A 15,580-nucleotide genomic window follows, 5' to 3' on the forward strand; every position below is an offset into this window, starting at 1 on the left:
GTGGGGACCAGGGGTGTGAACCCAGGTGCTTGAATATGATGATGTGTGCTCTCTACTAGGTGCACCACCTGGCCTAGAAGTTTTTTTGTCTGAGTTTAGATTCACAGTTCTGCTCAGGTGTGTACGACACTATGTATTGACTGAGAAGCCTGTAGGGGCCTTAGAGTTGGTCCTTAGACAAGCCACCAGGGATCACTATCCGGAAATGAGGGCGGTGGTCCTGAGAAGTTCCTAGAAGAATATGTGTGGTTTTTTTTCTTTTCTTTTAAAAAAATATTTATTTATTTATTTATTTATTCCCTTTTGTTGCCCTTGTTTTATTGTTGTAGTTATTATTGTTGTTGTCTTTGTTGCATAGGACAGAGAGAAGTGGAGAGAGGAGGGGGAGAGAAAGATAGACACCTGCAGACCTGCTTCACCGCTTGTGAAGTGACTCCCCTGCAGGTTGGGAGCCAGGGGCTCGAACTGGGATCCTTACCATCAGTCCTTGCGTTTTGTGGCACGTGCGCTTAACCCGCTGCACTACCACCCAATTCCTTTTTTTTCTTTTTTGATGTGCCAGCTGGTACTGAACCCAAGGTCTTGAGCGTGCGTGGTGTTGCAAAGTCACTTCCACGACCTAAGTTGTTTATTCTGTAGTTTGAAAGGGAGGAGGGACACCAGGGCATCGCTCCACTGTCATTGAGGCATTCGTGTGGTGTCAGGGCGTCACACAAAGTAAGGTATGTATTTTGCCTGGTGAGCCATCTCCTAGCCCCTGGATATGATTTTAATTATTTGTTACCAGGGTTATTGCTGGGACTTGGTGCCTACACGACAACTCTTTCTTCTTTTTGATTGAGACAGAAATTGAGAGGGAGAAGGGGGAGATAAAGATGGATAGAGAAGGAGAGAGTCCGTGGTCTGGGAGGTGGTGTAGTGGGTATAACATTGAACTCTTAAGCATGACGTCCCAGGTTCGGTCTCGGGCAGCACATGTACCAGAGTGATGTCTGTTGTGTCCTCTCTCTCTCCCTCCCTCCATCTTTCTCATTAATAAATAAGTAAAATCTTTAAAATAAATAGATAAATAAAAAGAGAGGAGAGAGACCTGCATTACCACTCATGAAGTGCCTCCCCACCCCCACCTCCACACCCCCACCCCCTGCACACAGGTGGGGACCGTGGGCTTGAATCCAAGTCCTTGTGTATGGGGACATTTGTGAGCGCTCTACTTGGGCGTGCCACCACCCGGCCCCCTGGAAATAATTTTGATAATGACTCATGTCGAAGACAGTACAGGGCTATAGCTCAGACAGGCTGGGTGGGTGTGAACCCACAGGAACACATGAGCACTGGCTCAGGTCTGGCTTGTGGTGGCATTGTGGATTGAACCTGGGGCCTCAGAGCCTCAAACATGAGAGTCTCTTTGCCATAACCATTATGCTATCTACCCCCACTCTAATTTTTTTTTTAAATGAGAGAGAGCAAGAGTGCGAGCGAGCGCAGAGTATCATTCAGAACCTCTACACTTGATGACTGAAGACCTTCTTTCCTGTTGTTCTTATTTTATTTAGTATTATTTTAGATAGAGCCAGAGAAGGGAAAGAGCTGAGAGAGAGTCAAAGAGATAACAGTAGGGAAGCTTCCTTGTAAGTGATGGGATGTTGTAATGAAAATTATTTGGCTGTGGTATGGCTGGGAGCAGGTTTTAACAATCAAAGCTTTATTATGGCAGTACAGCAGTACGGGATGTTATATTTTAGGTACGGCAAAATAAGCAATTACCAGCTGCGATATAGTTACTCATGGCTATAGAGAAGAGTCTTAAAGTTTACCGGCTAGATGAGTTACACATGTTCACTTCCCAGGAGAGGCAGCCACCCCCACTACTGAAGGTTTGAGAGAGTTGTTTTTGGGCAGGCAAAATAGCTCACTTGGACAGTAGGTTTAGAAGTTCTCTCTCTCTTCCTCCTCCTTCCCTCTCAGTTTCTCTCTTTCCTGTCAAAATGAACTAGAAAGGAAAGAGAGGAAAAAATGTTAATGAAGAGGCAACTCTACAGGCTTTCAGTGTCCAGAGTGAAAAGGGACACATTTGTCCCAGCCAGCCATGTCTAATTTTCCCAACCTGCCTTACTGTGCCCTCCTCTCCACCGCGCCTGTGCAGTCGAGAACGAGGCCCACTGCGACTTCGTGAAGCTGCGCGAGATGCTGATCCGTGTCAACATGGAGGACCTCCGCGAACAGACCCACAGCCGCCACTATGAGCTGTACCGCCGCTGCAAGCTGGAGGAGATGGGTTTCCAGGACACCGACCCAGACAGCAAACCCTTCAGGTAGTGCTTCCTCCCCCTTGCCCATGAGACACAGGTGCGCAGAGCCGCGCCGTGTCACCTATCAGCCTACACGGGGGGGCGGGGGGGGGCAGGCTACCACCTCACACCTGCTGGGCCCACACCGACTCCCTGCTTGGCAGAGCGCTTGGGAGGCAAGACAGCTAACATGTGTCCACGCGCATTGCAGAGGGGCGAGCGGGGCCTTGTCCAAAGCCGGGGGCCAGGCCCAGCAGGTCTCTGGGATCCCGAAGGAGGAGGGGAGTCAGTGCAAATGAGAAAGAATGAGAGATGAGTGAGTTGATGCTGAGTCAAGCTCAAGCAGGCATCTCTGCCGTGCTCAGGCAGAACTTTATTTTATTTTATTCTTAATTAAAAAAAAATATTTATGTATTTCCTTTTTGTTGCTCTTGTTGTTTTTATTGTTGTAGTTACTATTGTTGATGTCATCATTGTTGGATAAGACAGAGAGAAATGTAGAGAGGGAGGAAGACAGAGGGGGAGAGAAAGATAGACACCTACAGACCTGCTTCACTCCCCTGTAGATGGGGAGCGGGGGCTCGAACCGGGATCCTTATGCCAGTCCTTGTGCTTTGTGCCACATGCACTTAACCTGCTGCACTACCGCCTGACTCCCCAGAACTTTATAGTCTCATAGGGTTTAGATCATCACATCACATCCTGCTTCGTGGAACATTTCTTACATTCTGGGGGTAATTTTCTCCCTAGAGATCACATTACATTTCTACGTCTTTTGTTGTTCCTGTACCTGTGTGCTAGGCAGACGTCCTATTGATTAAGATTATTAATTCTACCTGTTATGTATGTTTATGCCATCCTCTTGCCCCTTTGTGTCAGAAGCCATGGTTCATTGAAAATTCAAGAAAGTTCAAGCTTGTTATGTTTCTAGGGGCCTTAAACAAATTGAACAGCACCAAAATGGATTTGATAAGATTTTTTAAAATATTTATTTATTCCCTTTCATTGGCTTTGCTGTTTTATTGTTGTAGTTAATTGTTGTTGTTAGTGATGTCGTTGTTGTTGGATAGGACAGAGAGAAATGGAGAGAGATGGGGAAGACAGAGAGGGAGAGAGAAAGATAGACACCTGCAGACCTGCTTCACCACCTGTGAAGCGACTCCCCTGCAGGTGGGGGGCCAGGGGCTTTAATCAGGATCCTTACGCCGGTCCTTGCGCTTTGCGCCACGTGCGCTTAACCCACTGCGCTACCGCACGACTCCTGAATAGCCCCATTTTTTTCATAAAATCTGTTCCGTTGTTTGACCACGGAGTTTTGTTTTGTTCCTTACTGAAAAGGCAACAAGGTGGTGCTGACCTGGAGAGCCTCTCCATAAAGTTAAGATTTCTAACTGAAATCTATCTTCCTTATATGCTCACTATGTCACCTAGATTCTCGTGTACTATTCCTGTAAGGAAGTGGGGGCATACAGGGCGGAGGGTAGATAGTATAATGTTTGAGGCATAATAGTGGGTGGTAGATTAAAAGGCCCATTGTGGGAGTTGGGCGGTAGCGCAGCGGGTTAAGCACACATGACGCAAAGTGCGAGGACCGACTAAGGATCTCGGTTGACGACATCAATAATAGCAATAATAAAACTTTTTTTTAAAAGGCCCATTATATCTAGGCGGGTACCGTAACTTTCCATTTATTAATTATGCTATGTAAGGTGGCCCCTGCACTGTGGGAGCCACCAATCTTTTCTTGTATTTTAGGGGGAATATTAGAGGAAGTGGTGTAGATAAACAGGGAAACAATTATTCTTTTTTTTTTTTTTACCTCCAGGGTTATTGCTGGGACTCAGTGCCTGCACCATGAATCCACTGCTCCTGGAGGCCATTTTTGCCCCCTTTTGTTTCCCTTGTTGTTGTAGCCTTGTTGTGGCTATTATTGTTGTTGTTAATGTCATTTGTTGTTGGACAGGACAGAGAGAAATGGAGAGAGGAGAGAAAGATAGACACCTGCAGACCTGCTTCACTGCTTGTGAAGTGACTCCCTTGCAGGTGGGGAGCCGGGGGCTCAAACCGGGATCTTTACGCTGGTCCGTGCGCTTAACCTGCTGTGCTACCGCCCAACCCCCTACAATTCTTCCTCTTGGAGTCTCCTGAAAAATTCTGCATTACTGATATTTCTTGTTCCATTATGATCAATCTTTGGAAAGGCGCAGGCGACACCATGTGAGCTGCTTGACAGGATACCAGCTTTGCAGGAAGTTCCTGGGCATAAGTAAGGATTATTAATACCACACAGAGCTTAATCCCAAGCCCTATACATGGCAAAAGGCAAGATGGTTTCAGTTTGGCCCGGAGAGTCCAGCTGAGCTGAACTTCCTGCGAAGCTGGTATCCTGTCAAGCAGCTCACATGGCGGCACCTGTGCTTTTCCAAAGGTTGTGAGGCTAGGCAGACAGCAGAGTGGTTCTGCAAAGAATGAGCAGGCCTGTTTTGTTTGTTTGTTTGTTTGTTTGTTTTTGGTATATGCAGTGACATGTGGTAACATCAACAATAGCGATCTAAGGGTAAGGGACACAGCGTAATTGTACTCCAAAAGACTCGTGCCTGAGGCTCTGAGCTCCCAGGTTCAATCCCTAGCACCACCAGAAGCCAGAGCTGCACAGTACTCTGGTCTCCATCTCTTCTGCCTATATATTTCTCATTAAAGTAAAAATTTTTTAAGTTGGCATGGTCTGGGAGGTGGCACAGTAAATAAAGCACTGGACTCTCAAGCACGAGGTCCTGACTTCGATCCCTGGCAGCAAATGTATCAGATGGATGTCTGGTTCTTTCTCTCAACTCCTATCTTTCTCATTAATAAATAAAAATATTTTTTTAAAAAGTTGGCTAGGGTGGAGCACAGCAGGTTAAGTACAGGTGGCGCAAAGCACAAGGACCAGAATCAGAATCCCAGTTCTAGCCCCCGTCTTCCCACCTGGAGGGGGTTCGCTTCATAGGTAGTGAAGTAGGTCTGCAGGTGTCTATCTTTATCTCCCATATCTCCCACTCTCTGCCTTCCCCTCCTCTCTCTGTCCTATCCAACAATAGCAATAACAACATCAATAATAACAAGGACAACAAAAGGGAAATTTTTTCTCTTTTTTTTTTAATTGGGGAATTAATGTTTTGCATTCAACAGTAAGTACAATAGTTTGTACATGCATAACATTCCCCAGTTTCCCATATAACAATACAACCCCCACTAGGTCGTCTGAATCCTTCTTGGACCTGTATTCTCCCCACCCACCCACCCACCCACCCCAGAGTCTTTTACTTTGGTGTGATACACCAGTTCCATTTCAGGTTCTACTTGTGTTTTCTTTTCTGATCTTGTTTTTCAACTTCGGCCTGAGAGTGAGATCATCCCATATTCATCCTTCTGTTTCTGACTTATTTCACTCAACATGATTTTTTCAAGGTCAATCCAAGATCGGCTGAAAACGGTGAGGTCACCATTTTTTTTACAGCTGAGTAGTATTCCATTGTGTATATAGACCATAACTTGGTCAGCCACTCATCTGTTGTTGGACATCTGGGTTGTTTCCAGGTTTTAGCTATTACAAATTGTGCTGGCAAGAACATATGTGTACACAGATCTTTTTGGATGGATATGTTGGGTTCCTTAGGATATACCCCCAGGAGAGGAATTGCAGGGTCATAGGGTAGGTCCATTTCTAGCCTTCTGAGAGTTCTCCAGACTGTTCTCCACAGAGGTTGGACCCATTGACATTACCACCAGCAGTGCAGGAGAGTTCCTTTGAGCCCCACACCCTCTCCAGCATTTGCTGCTGTTACCTTTTCTGATGTATGACATTCTCACAGGAGTGAAGTGGTATCTCGTTGTTGTCTTTATTTGCATTTCTCTGACAATCAGAGACTTAGAGCATATTTTCATGTGTTTCTCGGTCTTCTGGATCTCTTTCTGTCCATGTCCTCCCCCCATTTTTGGATGGGGTTATTTGTTGTCTTGTTGTTGAGTTTGGCAAGCTCTTTGTATATGTTGGTTATTAAACTCTTGTCTGATGTATGGCATGTAAAAATCTCCTCTCATTCTGTGAGGGATCTCTTGGTTTGGGTAGTGGTTTCTTTTTCTGTGAAGAAGCTTTTTAATTTGATGTAGTCCCATAGGTTTATACTTGCCTTAATCTTCTTTGTAATTGGATTCGTTTCATTGAAGATGTCTTTAAAATTTATGCAGAAAAGAGTTCTGCCAATATTTTCTTCTAAGTATCTGATAATTTGTGGCCTAACACCCAAGTCCTTGATCCACTTGGAATTTACTTTTGTATTTGGTGAAAAACAGTGGTTCAGTTTCATTCTTCTGCATGTCTCAACCCATTGTTTCCAACACCATTTGTTAAAGAGACTCTGCTTTCCCCATTTAATAGTCTGACCCCCTTTGTCAAAGATTAGATGTCCATAGGTGTGGGGGCTCACTTCTGGGCTCTCAATTCTATTCCACTGGTCAGTGTGTCTATTCATGTTCCAGTACCAAGCAGTTTTGATGACAATGGCCCTATAATACAATAATCTAGGAGTAAACCTAACCAAAGAAGTGAAAGACTTGTATACTGAAAATTATGAGTCACTACTCAAGGAAATTGAAAAAGACACAAAGAAGTGGAAAGATATTCCATGTTCATGGGTTGGTAGAATTAACATCATCAAAATGAATATGCTACCCAGAGCCACCTACAAAATTGATGCTATCCCTATCAAGATCCCAAGCACATTTTTTAGGAGAATAGAACAAATGCTACAAATGTTTATCTGGAACCAGAAAAGACCCAGAATTGCCAAAACAATCTTGAGAAAAAAAAAAAAAAAACAGAACCGGAGGCATCACACTCCCAGAACTCAAAAGGGAAAAATTTTAAAATAATAATAGGGAGTTGGGCAGTATCACAGTGGGTTAAGCGCAGGTGGCGCGAAGCGCAAGGACCAATATTAAGGATCCCAGTTCGAGCCCCTGGCTCCCCACCTGTAGGGGAGTCGCTTTATAGGCAGTGAATCAGGTCTGCAGCTGTCTCTCCTCTCCCCCTCTCTGTCTTCCCCATCTCTCTCCAGTTCTCTCTGTCCTATCCAACATCGACGAAAGCAACAACAATAACTACAACAATTTAAAAAAAGGGTAACAAAAGGGAATAAATAAATATTTTAAGAAATTAACAACAATAATAATAAAAGTTGGCTAGGAACGAGACTCTCATGCCTGAGGCCCCAAAGTCACAGGTTCAATCTCCAACACCACCATAAGCCAGAGCTGAACCGTACTCTGACAAGAAAGAAAAAAGAAAAAAGAAAGGAAAGAAGGAAGGAAGAGAGAGATAGAAAGAAAGAAAGAAAGAAAGAAAGAAAGAAAGAAAGAAAGAAAGGAAAGGAAGGAAGAAACTTGGCTAGAAAAGTGCCTGGCACATAGCGCTTAGTAGTGACATCAAAAATACTGAACTAATGGTTGGGGAGATAGCCTGTAAAAGGCTTCCAGGTCTGAGACTCTGAGGTCTAAGGTTCAATCCTCAGCACCACCAGAAACCCAAACTCAGCAGTGCTCTGGCAGTAACAATAATTAATAATAATATTACTTTCTAGGCAAAAGAGTGGTTTTGAAAGTGGATTATTCTGCTGATAGTTGTGCTTTTCCATGTCAGATGGGGGAGGGGGGATGAGATGGGGAGGCCTGAGGACCTCATTCAGTAGAGTGAACATGTAGCTTTGATCCCCAGGCCACCACATGAAGTGCCTACAGGGAGAAGGCGTGAGGAGCAGTGGCAAAAAATGATAATAGTCGTAGTAGTACTGTCCCATCTGGATGCTTGATGCCTCATAAAAGCCCTACATTTAGGGGTAGGGGTAAATAACATAATGGTTATGCAAAGAGGGTCTCATTCCTAAAGCTCCAGAGTCCCAGGTTGAATCTTCTGTACCACCATAAAGCTGAGTAGTGTTCTAGTAAAAAACAAAACAAAACAAAAAAAAAACACCCTACATTTGGCCTGAGGAGGCAGCTTAATGGTTATGCAAAATGACTTTCGTGCCTGAGGCTCAAAAGTTCTAAGGTTCAGTCTCCAGCATCACAATAAGCCAGAGCTGAGCAGTGCTCTGACCTCTTTCCCTCTGTCTTTTTTTCTTATTAAAATAAATAAACACAATATTGAAAAAAAGAAAAGCAAAAGACCCTACATGTATAATTCCTCAGTTGGTAGCACCCTTGATTGGGGCTGGGTTTCCTCTCCGGAAGCGTCAGACTTCCGGAGGCAAGTGGGAGGCTGCTCTCAGCCTGAGAAAGCTTTCAGTCTCTGTTCTCAGCCCAAAGCTGGCCTCGCTCAGCCACTCATCTGGTACTGGACACCAGGGTTGCTTCCAGGTTTTGACTATTACTGATTGTGCTGCTATGAATATAGGTGTACACAGATCTTTTTGGATGGGATGGATGTGTTTGGTTCCTTAGGATATAGTCCCAGGACCTACCCTATAACCTGGAAATGGACATTAACCTGCTCCCTGCTCTCAGTTTACAGGAGACGTACGAGGCCAAGAGGAATGAGTTCTTAGGAGAGCTCCAGAAGAAAGAAGAGGAGATGAGACAGATGTTCGTCCAGAGAGTCAAAGAGAAAGAAGCTGAACTCAAAGAGGCTGAGAAAGAGGTCAGTGGACCCCAGCCGGCCGGGTGGGTGGGGAGGTAATGTGGATTCTGAACTGGGGCAGGGACTTCCATAGACTCCGGCAAGGATGGGCCCAGTCCTAGTTGGGGGGGGAGGAGATCCCACCCAGGCTGGTGCAGAATGGCTGTGGGTTATAAGGCCCAGATGTGGGGCCAGGCAGTGGTACACCTGGTTAAGCACACATATCAAAGTGCGCAGGATGCAGGTTCAAGCCCCTGGTCCCCCACCTGCAGGGGGGAAATGCTTCGCAAGTGGTGAAGCATGGCTGCAGGTGTCTCTCTTTCTCTCTCCCTTTCTATCTCCTCCTCTCTTCTCAATTTCTCTCCGGCTTTATTCAATAATAAATAAATAAAATATTTTTTTAAAATAATTCTTGGGCAGGGATAGATAGCATAATGGTTTTGAAAAGAGATTCTCATGCCTGAGGCTCCAAAGTCCCAGGTTCGATCTCTTGCACCACTATAAGCTGAGCAGTGCTCTGATAAAAAAAAAAAAAAGGCCCAGATGTTACTCTTTCTGTGGGAGTTAGTGCTCTATAATCCCAAATTGAATCCCCAGCACCAGCATAATCCAGAGCTGAGTAGTGCTCTGTTTCCGTCCTTCCTTCCTTGTGCTTCGTGCCATGTGCACACACAGTGCTACCGCCTGGCCCCAAACAATCTTCCCTCCCTCCCTCCCTCCCTTCCTTCCTTCCTTCCTTCCTTCCTTCCTTCCTTCCTTTCCTCCTTTCTTTCTTTCTTTCTTTCTTTCTTTCTTTCTTTCTCTTTCTGCTTTTCCCTATTCAGAGTGGGTTGTCACAGATGGCAATGTTTGCTCCTGGATCTAGACATCACAGGGACATGCTAGAATGTTCTTTTACAAATAAATAAATATTTAAGATATATAATTAGCTTTTATTTATTAGTGACAGAAGAGGGAAGGAGGGTGGGAACCAGAGCATCACTCTAGCATATACATTGCAGGGTGTGGGCTCTAACTTGTGATTCTCATACTTTATGCACTGCACCACCTCTTTTTAACAGAGCACTGCTGAGCTCCGGTCTATGGCAGTGCTAGAGGGATGTAACTTGAGATTTCAGATCCTTGGGCATGGAAATCTTTTGCAGAACCATTAAGCTATTGTCTCCCTTGTTGACTATGGCCATTGTCTCTTTTTTCTTTCTTTAAAAAAAATTACTGATTTAATAATGATCAACAAGATTGTAGGATAAGAGGGGTACAATTCCATGTACTTTCCGCTACCAGAGTTCCATATCCCATCCCTTCCACTGGAAGTTTCCCTATTCTTTATCCCTCTGGAGTATGGACCAAAGATCTTTATGGGGAGCAGAAGGTATGAGTTCTGGCTTCTGTAATTGCTCTGCTGGACATGGACATTGACAGGTTGATCCATATGCCCAGCCTATTTCTGTCTTTCCCTAGTAGGGTAGGGCTCTGGGGAGGTGGGGTTCCAGGACACACTGGTGATGTCATCTGCCCAGGGAAGTCAGGTTGGCATCATGGTAGCATCTGCAACTTGGTGGCTAAAAAGCATTAAGATATAAAGCAGAAAAAATGCTTAATAATCAGGTATCTAAAGGTAAGAATAGAGCAGATTTGGGGTCTTCATGTTGATAAAAGCTACGAAGTCTATTTTTAGGTATATTCCCTGGGGCCATGACTTTACTAATTTTTGTGTGAGCCCAACAGCTAATATGCAGGTGGGATAAATGTATTGTCTATTTTTCCCCCTTTTGTTGCCCTTGTTGTTTATTGTCATTGTTATTATTGTTGTTGTTACTGCTGTCGTTGGTTGTTGTTGGATAGTACAGAGAGAAATCAAGAGAGGAGGGGAAGACAGAGAGGGAGAGAAAGATAGACACCTGCAGACCTCCTTCACTGCTTGTGAAGTGACTCCCCTGCAGGTGAGGAGCCGGGGGCTTGAACTGGGATCCTGATGCCAGTCTGTGAACTTTCCGCCACGTACGCTTAATCTGCTGCGCCACCGCCCAGCTTCCTTGTCTAATTTTTTTTTATTTCTTTATTGGAGGTTTAATGTTTTATAGTCGACAGTAAATACAGTAGTTTGTACATCATAAGATCTCTCAGTTTTCCACATAGCAATACAACCCCCACTAGGTCCTCTGCCATCATGTTCCAGGACCTGAACTCCCCCCACCACCACCACCCCAGAGTCTTTTACTTTGGTGCAATACGGCACAATTTTTTTTTAAAGATTTATTTATGAAGAGAGCGGGGAGGGGGGAAAGAGAACACTCGATCATCACTTTGGCTTGTGCAATGCCAAGAATCCAACTCTGACTCTCATACTTGAAGAGTGCAACGCCCCATCCACTGCACCACCTCCTGGGTACTACTGGAACATTCTTCTTGTTCTCCTTTGGCTATTTGACTCTCCTCAGGGTCAGTGAAACCTCTTTGTGGTCATATCTGAAGTTTTAGGCCAGAGGAAGATAGCATAGTGGTTTGAGCAATAGACTTTTCATGCCTGAGGTTCATAAGCTCCAGGTGCTTATGAACCTCCAGGTCCTTGGTGCTGCCATCAACCAGATGAGCATTATTTGGTTTAAAAAAAAATTGAGGTCTGTACTTATTCCATTTTTATTTTGGGGGACCACACACATGTGCCATTTCACTGCTCCCAGGCTGACTTTTTCACTCTTTTTTATTCGTGTACAGCACCAGAACTTCCCCTCTCACACATAGCGCAGTGGTACTTCCTTGGGGTACCTGGCCTTGAGCAGGGCCTCTGTGCAAGATGAGGCGTGTATGCTGCTGAGTGAGCGAGCTATCCCTTGGCCCTGCTTTCCAGATAGTGAGACTGTCTTTTCCTCCCCAGTTGCAGAAGCAGTATTTGCTTTGCCTAGCTCTAGCATGGCTGAGGTGTCCTCTGGAGTCCACACTGGGCCCCTGATCAGAGGCGATCAGCAAAGGCAGGAGGTCAACCCCTTTTCACCCCAGGGAAACTCATTGTGTAATGTTCTGACAAACAGCTTGACCTTGGGTGGCTTGACCTTGAGCCCTTAACTCTGATCTTCTGCCTCCACAAAAAGGCAGACTAAACAGAACGACCTCCAGAGATTGTGATGACAATGAGGTGGCTTTTTTTTTTTTTCAAGAGTTGAACTTTGTTTATTTTTTTTCTGCCACCTAACTTATCACTGGAGCTTAGTGCCGGTATGATAACTGTATTGCTCCCAGCCATTTCCTTCTTTATTTCTAGTAGAGCCAGAAAGAAATAGAGAGGAAAAGGAGCCAGGTGATAGAGTAGCAGGTGAAGTGCAAGGATCGGCATGAGGATCCTGGTTTGAGCTCCTGGATCCCTACCTGCAGGGAGGCGGGGGACACTTCACAGGCAGTGAAGCAGGTCTGCATGTGTCTATCTTTCTCTCCCCCCTCTCTGTCTCCCCCCCTTTCATTTCTTTCTGTCCTATCCAACAATAGCAATGGCAATAATAATAATAGCAACAACAAGGGCAACAAAATGGAAAAAATGACCTCCAGGAGAAGTGGATTCATAGTGCAGGTACCAAACCTCAGAAGTAACCCTGGAGACGAAAAGAAAAGAAAAGAAAAGAAAAGAGAAGAAAAGAAAAGAAAAGTCATGAAACCTTTTGGCAAAGAAAAAAAGACACTATGACTTTTCTTTTTTTTTTTTTGTCTTTTTTTTAATTTATTCCCTTTTTGTTGCCTTTTTTAATTGTTGTAGTTATTATTGTTGTTATTGGTATCATTGTTGGATAGGACAAAGAGAAATGGAGGGGAAGAGGAAGACAGAGAGGGGGAGAGAAAGATAGACACCTGCAGACCTGCTTCACCGCCTGTGAAGCGACTCCCCTGCAGGTGGGGAGCCGGGGGCTCGAACCGGGATCCTTACGCCGGTCCTTGAGCTTCAGCGCCACCTGCGCTCAACCACTGCGCTACCACCGACTCCCCACTATGACTTTTCTAACTACCCAGTATTACCAACCGTGTGTGTGTGTGTGTGTGTGTGTGTGTGTGTGTGTGTGTTTAATTTGTGGTTAATAGTTTGTGACAGGATTGTGAGATTTCAGTTAATAGTTCCATACCATGCCCACCACCTGAGTTCTGTATCCCCACCCTCCCACCTCCTAGTAATAATCACCATAGTTCTCACAGGTCTTAGAAACAGTTTGCTGGGGAGTTGGGCGGTAGCGCAGCGGGTTAAGCGCATGTGGCGCAAAGTGCAAGGACCAACTTAAGGATCCGAGTTCGAGCCCCCAGATCCCCACCTGCAGGGGAGGCCCTTCACAGGCGGTGAAGCAGGTCTGCAGGTGTCTGTCTTTCTTTCCCCCTCTCTGTCTTCCCCTCCTCTCTCCATTTCTCTCTGTCCTATCCAACAACAACAATAATAACTACAACAATAAAAACAACAAGGGCAACAAAAGGGAAAATAAATAAAATTTAAAAAAAAGAAAGAAACAGTTTGCTGGCTTCTGTTTTGTTTTTGGTTTTTCCAGATTTACGTGTCTCCGTTCACTAGATTCCACATATGAGTAAAACTAGCTGGTAGTTGTCTTTCACCTCTTGACCTATTTTGCTAAGCATAATCACCCCCAATTCCATCCATGTGTGGCAACTTTCTTTAAAGAAAAAAAAAAAGTAGAATGTTTTATTGTGAGCCGGGATTTGCTGCAGTGCAAAGAGTGTCGACCTCTCAAGCATGAGGTTCTGAGTTCGATACCCGGCATCACATGTGCCAGTGATGTGATCCTCCCTCTTTCCATCCCTCATAAATAAAAAACACTTTATTAAGCAGAATACATGGTTTTCAGACTTACTCAGCAGCAGAAACTTGGTCATAAAACAGTAGGAGGGGACTGTTTGAACCCCACCACCACTACCATGCCAAGATTACATGGGAACACCATGCCAAGGGGAAACTTCCCCAGTGGTGGAACAGTTCTATTGTATCTCTCTCCTCCTTCTGCCTCTTACACTATATCTGGCAAAACAAAGGCATCTGCTTGGAGCAATGGAATCACTCGGGCCCAAGGCCCCAGTGAAAAATAATAAGTGAGGGCTGGGTGGTAGCACATATGTTCAGTGCACAAGGATCCAAGATCAAGCCCTCAGTCCCCACCTGAATGGGGGTGATGGGTCAGGAATGGTAAGACAATGCTGCAGGTCTCGATCTCTCTCCTTCTCTATCTCCCCCTTCCCTCTCTATTTCTCTTTGTACCTATCCAGTAAATAGATAAATTAAGTTTTTTAATAATTAAGTTGGGGCCAGGCACTACTGCACCTGGTAGAGCACACATGTTACCATGCATGAGGACCTGGGTTCAAGCTCCTGGTTGCCACCTGCACGGGGGAAGCTTCACAACTAATGAAGCAGATCTTCAGGTGTGTCTCTTTCCCCCCATCTCTCCTTCCTCTCTCAGTTTCTCTCCGTCCTATTGAATAATAAATAAATAAATAAATAAATAAATCCGAATAATATAAGCAAGTGAACAGAAAAGAAAAAAAAATTTTTTTTTGCCTCTAGGGTTATTACTGGGGCTTGATGGCTGCTGGAGGCCATTTTTCCCTTTTTTTATTTTGTTTCGTTTTGTTGCTGTTGCCCTTGATTTTTTATTGTTATTATAGCTATTGTTGTTGTTGAATAAGACAGAGAGAAATAGGGAGAGGAGGGGAAGACACAGAGGGGGAGAGAAAGATAGACGCCTGCAGACCTGCTTCACCACTTGTAAAGTGCCCTCTCCCCTGCAAGTGGGAGCTGGGGGCTCGAACCAGGGTCCTTACACCGGTCCTTGCACTTTGCACTATGTGCACTTAACCCACTGCGCTACCGCCCAGCCCCCAGAAAAGAAAATCTTACGTGGCGGGCCAGGCGATAGCACACCTGGTTAAGCATACATATTAAACAGTTTTCAAGGATCCAGTTTCCAGCTCCTCTTCCCCACCCGCAGGGGCAAAGCTTCATGAACAGTGAAGCAGGGCTGCAGGTGTCTCTCTTACTCACACTCTCTGTCTCTCTCTCTTTCCTTCTATTCCCTCTCAATTTCTTTGTCTCTATCTAATAATAAATAAATTAGTGATACTTTAAAAAAGAAAAGAAAATCCCATGGTAGGAGACGGGAACTGGTCAGGACATGGCGCTCATAGTTGCCACCCAAGTGGGCAGTTAGAGATGTCTCCTGGGGGCCCACCATGGGGGATGGGCCTCCTCCCCACTCTCCACTCCCCCCCCACCAGCTGCATGAGAAGTTTGACCGCCTAAAGAAGCTCCACCAGGATGAGAAGAAGAAGCTAGAAGATAAGAAGAAATCCCTGGACGATGAGGTCAGCGCCTTCAAGCAGAGGAAGACAGCGGCCGAGCTGCTGCAGTCCCAGGGCTCCCAAGCTGGAGGCTCGCAGACGCTCAAGAGGGACAAAGAGAAGAAGAAGTAAGTGATGGACTTGAGGGGCTGCTGGGGTGTTCTCTCCTCCTGCTCACCTCTTGAAGGCAGAACTTGGAGGCTGTTGGGAGTGGGGCAAGTACTGGGTATCCAGATAAGGGCTGATTTTCTTATGTGGTGGGCCAGACAGTGGCACACCAACCCAGGACACACACACACACACACACACACAC

General features: G+C 45.2%; 1 protein-coding gene across 10 annotated transcripts in view; it reads left to right on the forward strand.

The window, feature by feature from the left end:
* Positions 1-15,580, forward strand: part of SEPTIN6 (septin 6) — a 111,423-nt gene that overhangs the window by 81,499 nt on the left and 14,344 nt on the right. For 9 of the 10 annotated variants that reach the window (XR_009547588.1, XR_009547587.1, XR_009547586.1 and 6 more), the window contains 3 exons: positions 2,147-2,315; positions 8,835-8,967; positions 15,205-15,395. Coding sequence is in view for 4 of the 10 variants with exons in the window: in XM_060183271.1 (XP_060039254.1) it covers positions 2,147-2,315; positions 8,835-8,967; positions 15,205-15,395 (493 nt within the window). In the remaining 6 variants the exon portion in view is untranslated. The remainder of the gene's footprint in view (positions 1-2,146; positions 2,316-8,834; positions 8,968-15,204; positions 15,396-15,580) is intronic. The other variant, XR_009547591.1, reaches the window with a different exon arrangement.

Source organism: Erinaceus europaeus, chromosome X, assembly GCF_950295315.1.
Source record: "Erinaceus europaeus chromosome X, mEriEur2.1, whole genome shotgun sequence".
Lineage (NCBI taxonomy): Eukaryota > Metazoa > Chordata > Mammalia > Eulipotyphla > Erinaceidae > Erinaceus > Erinaceus europaeus.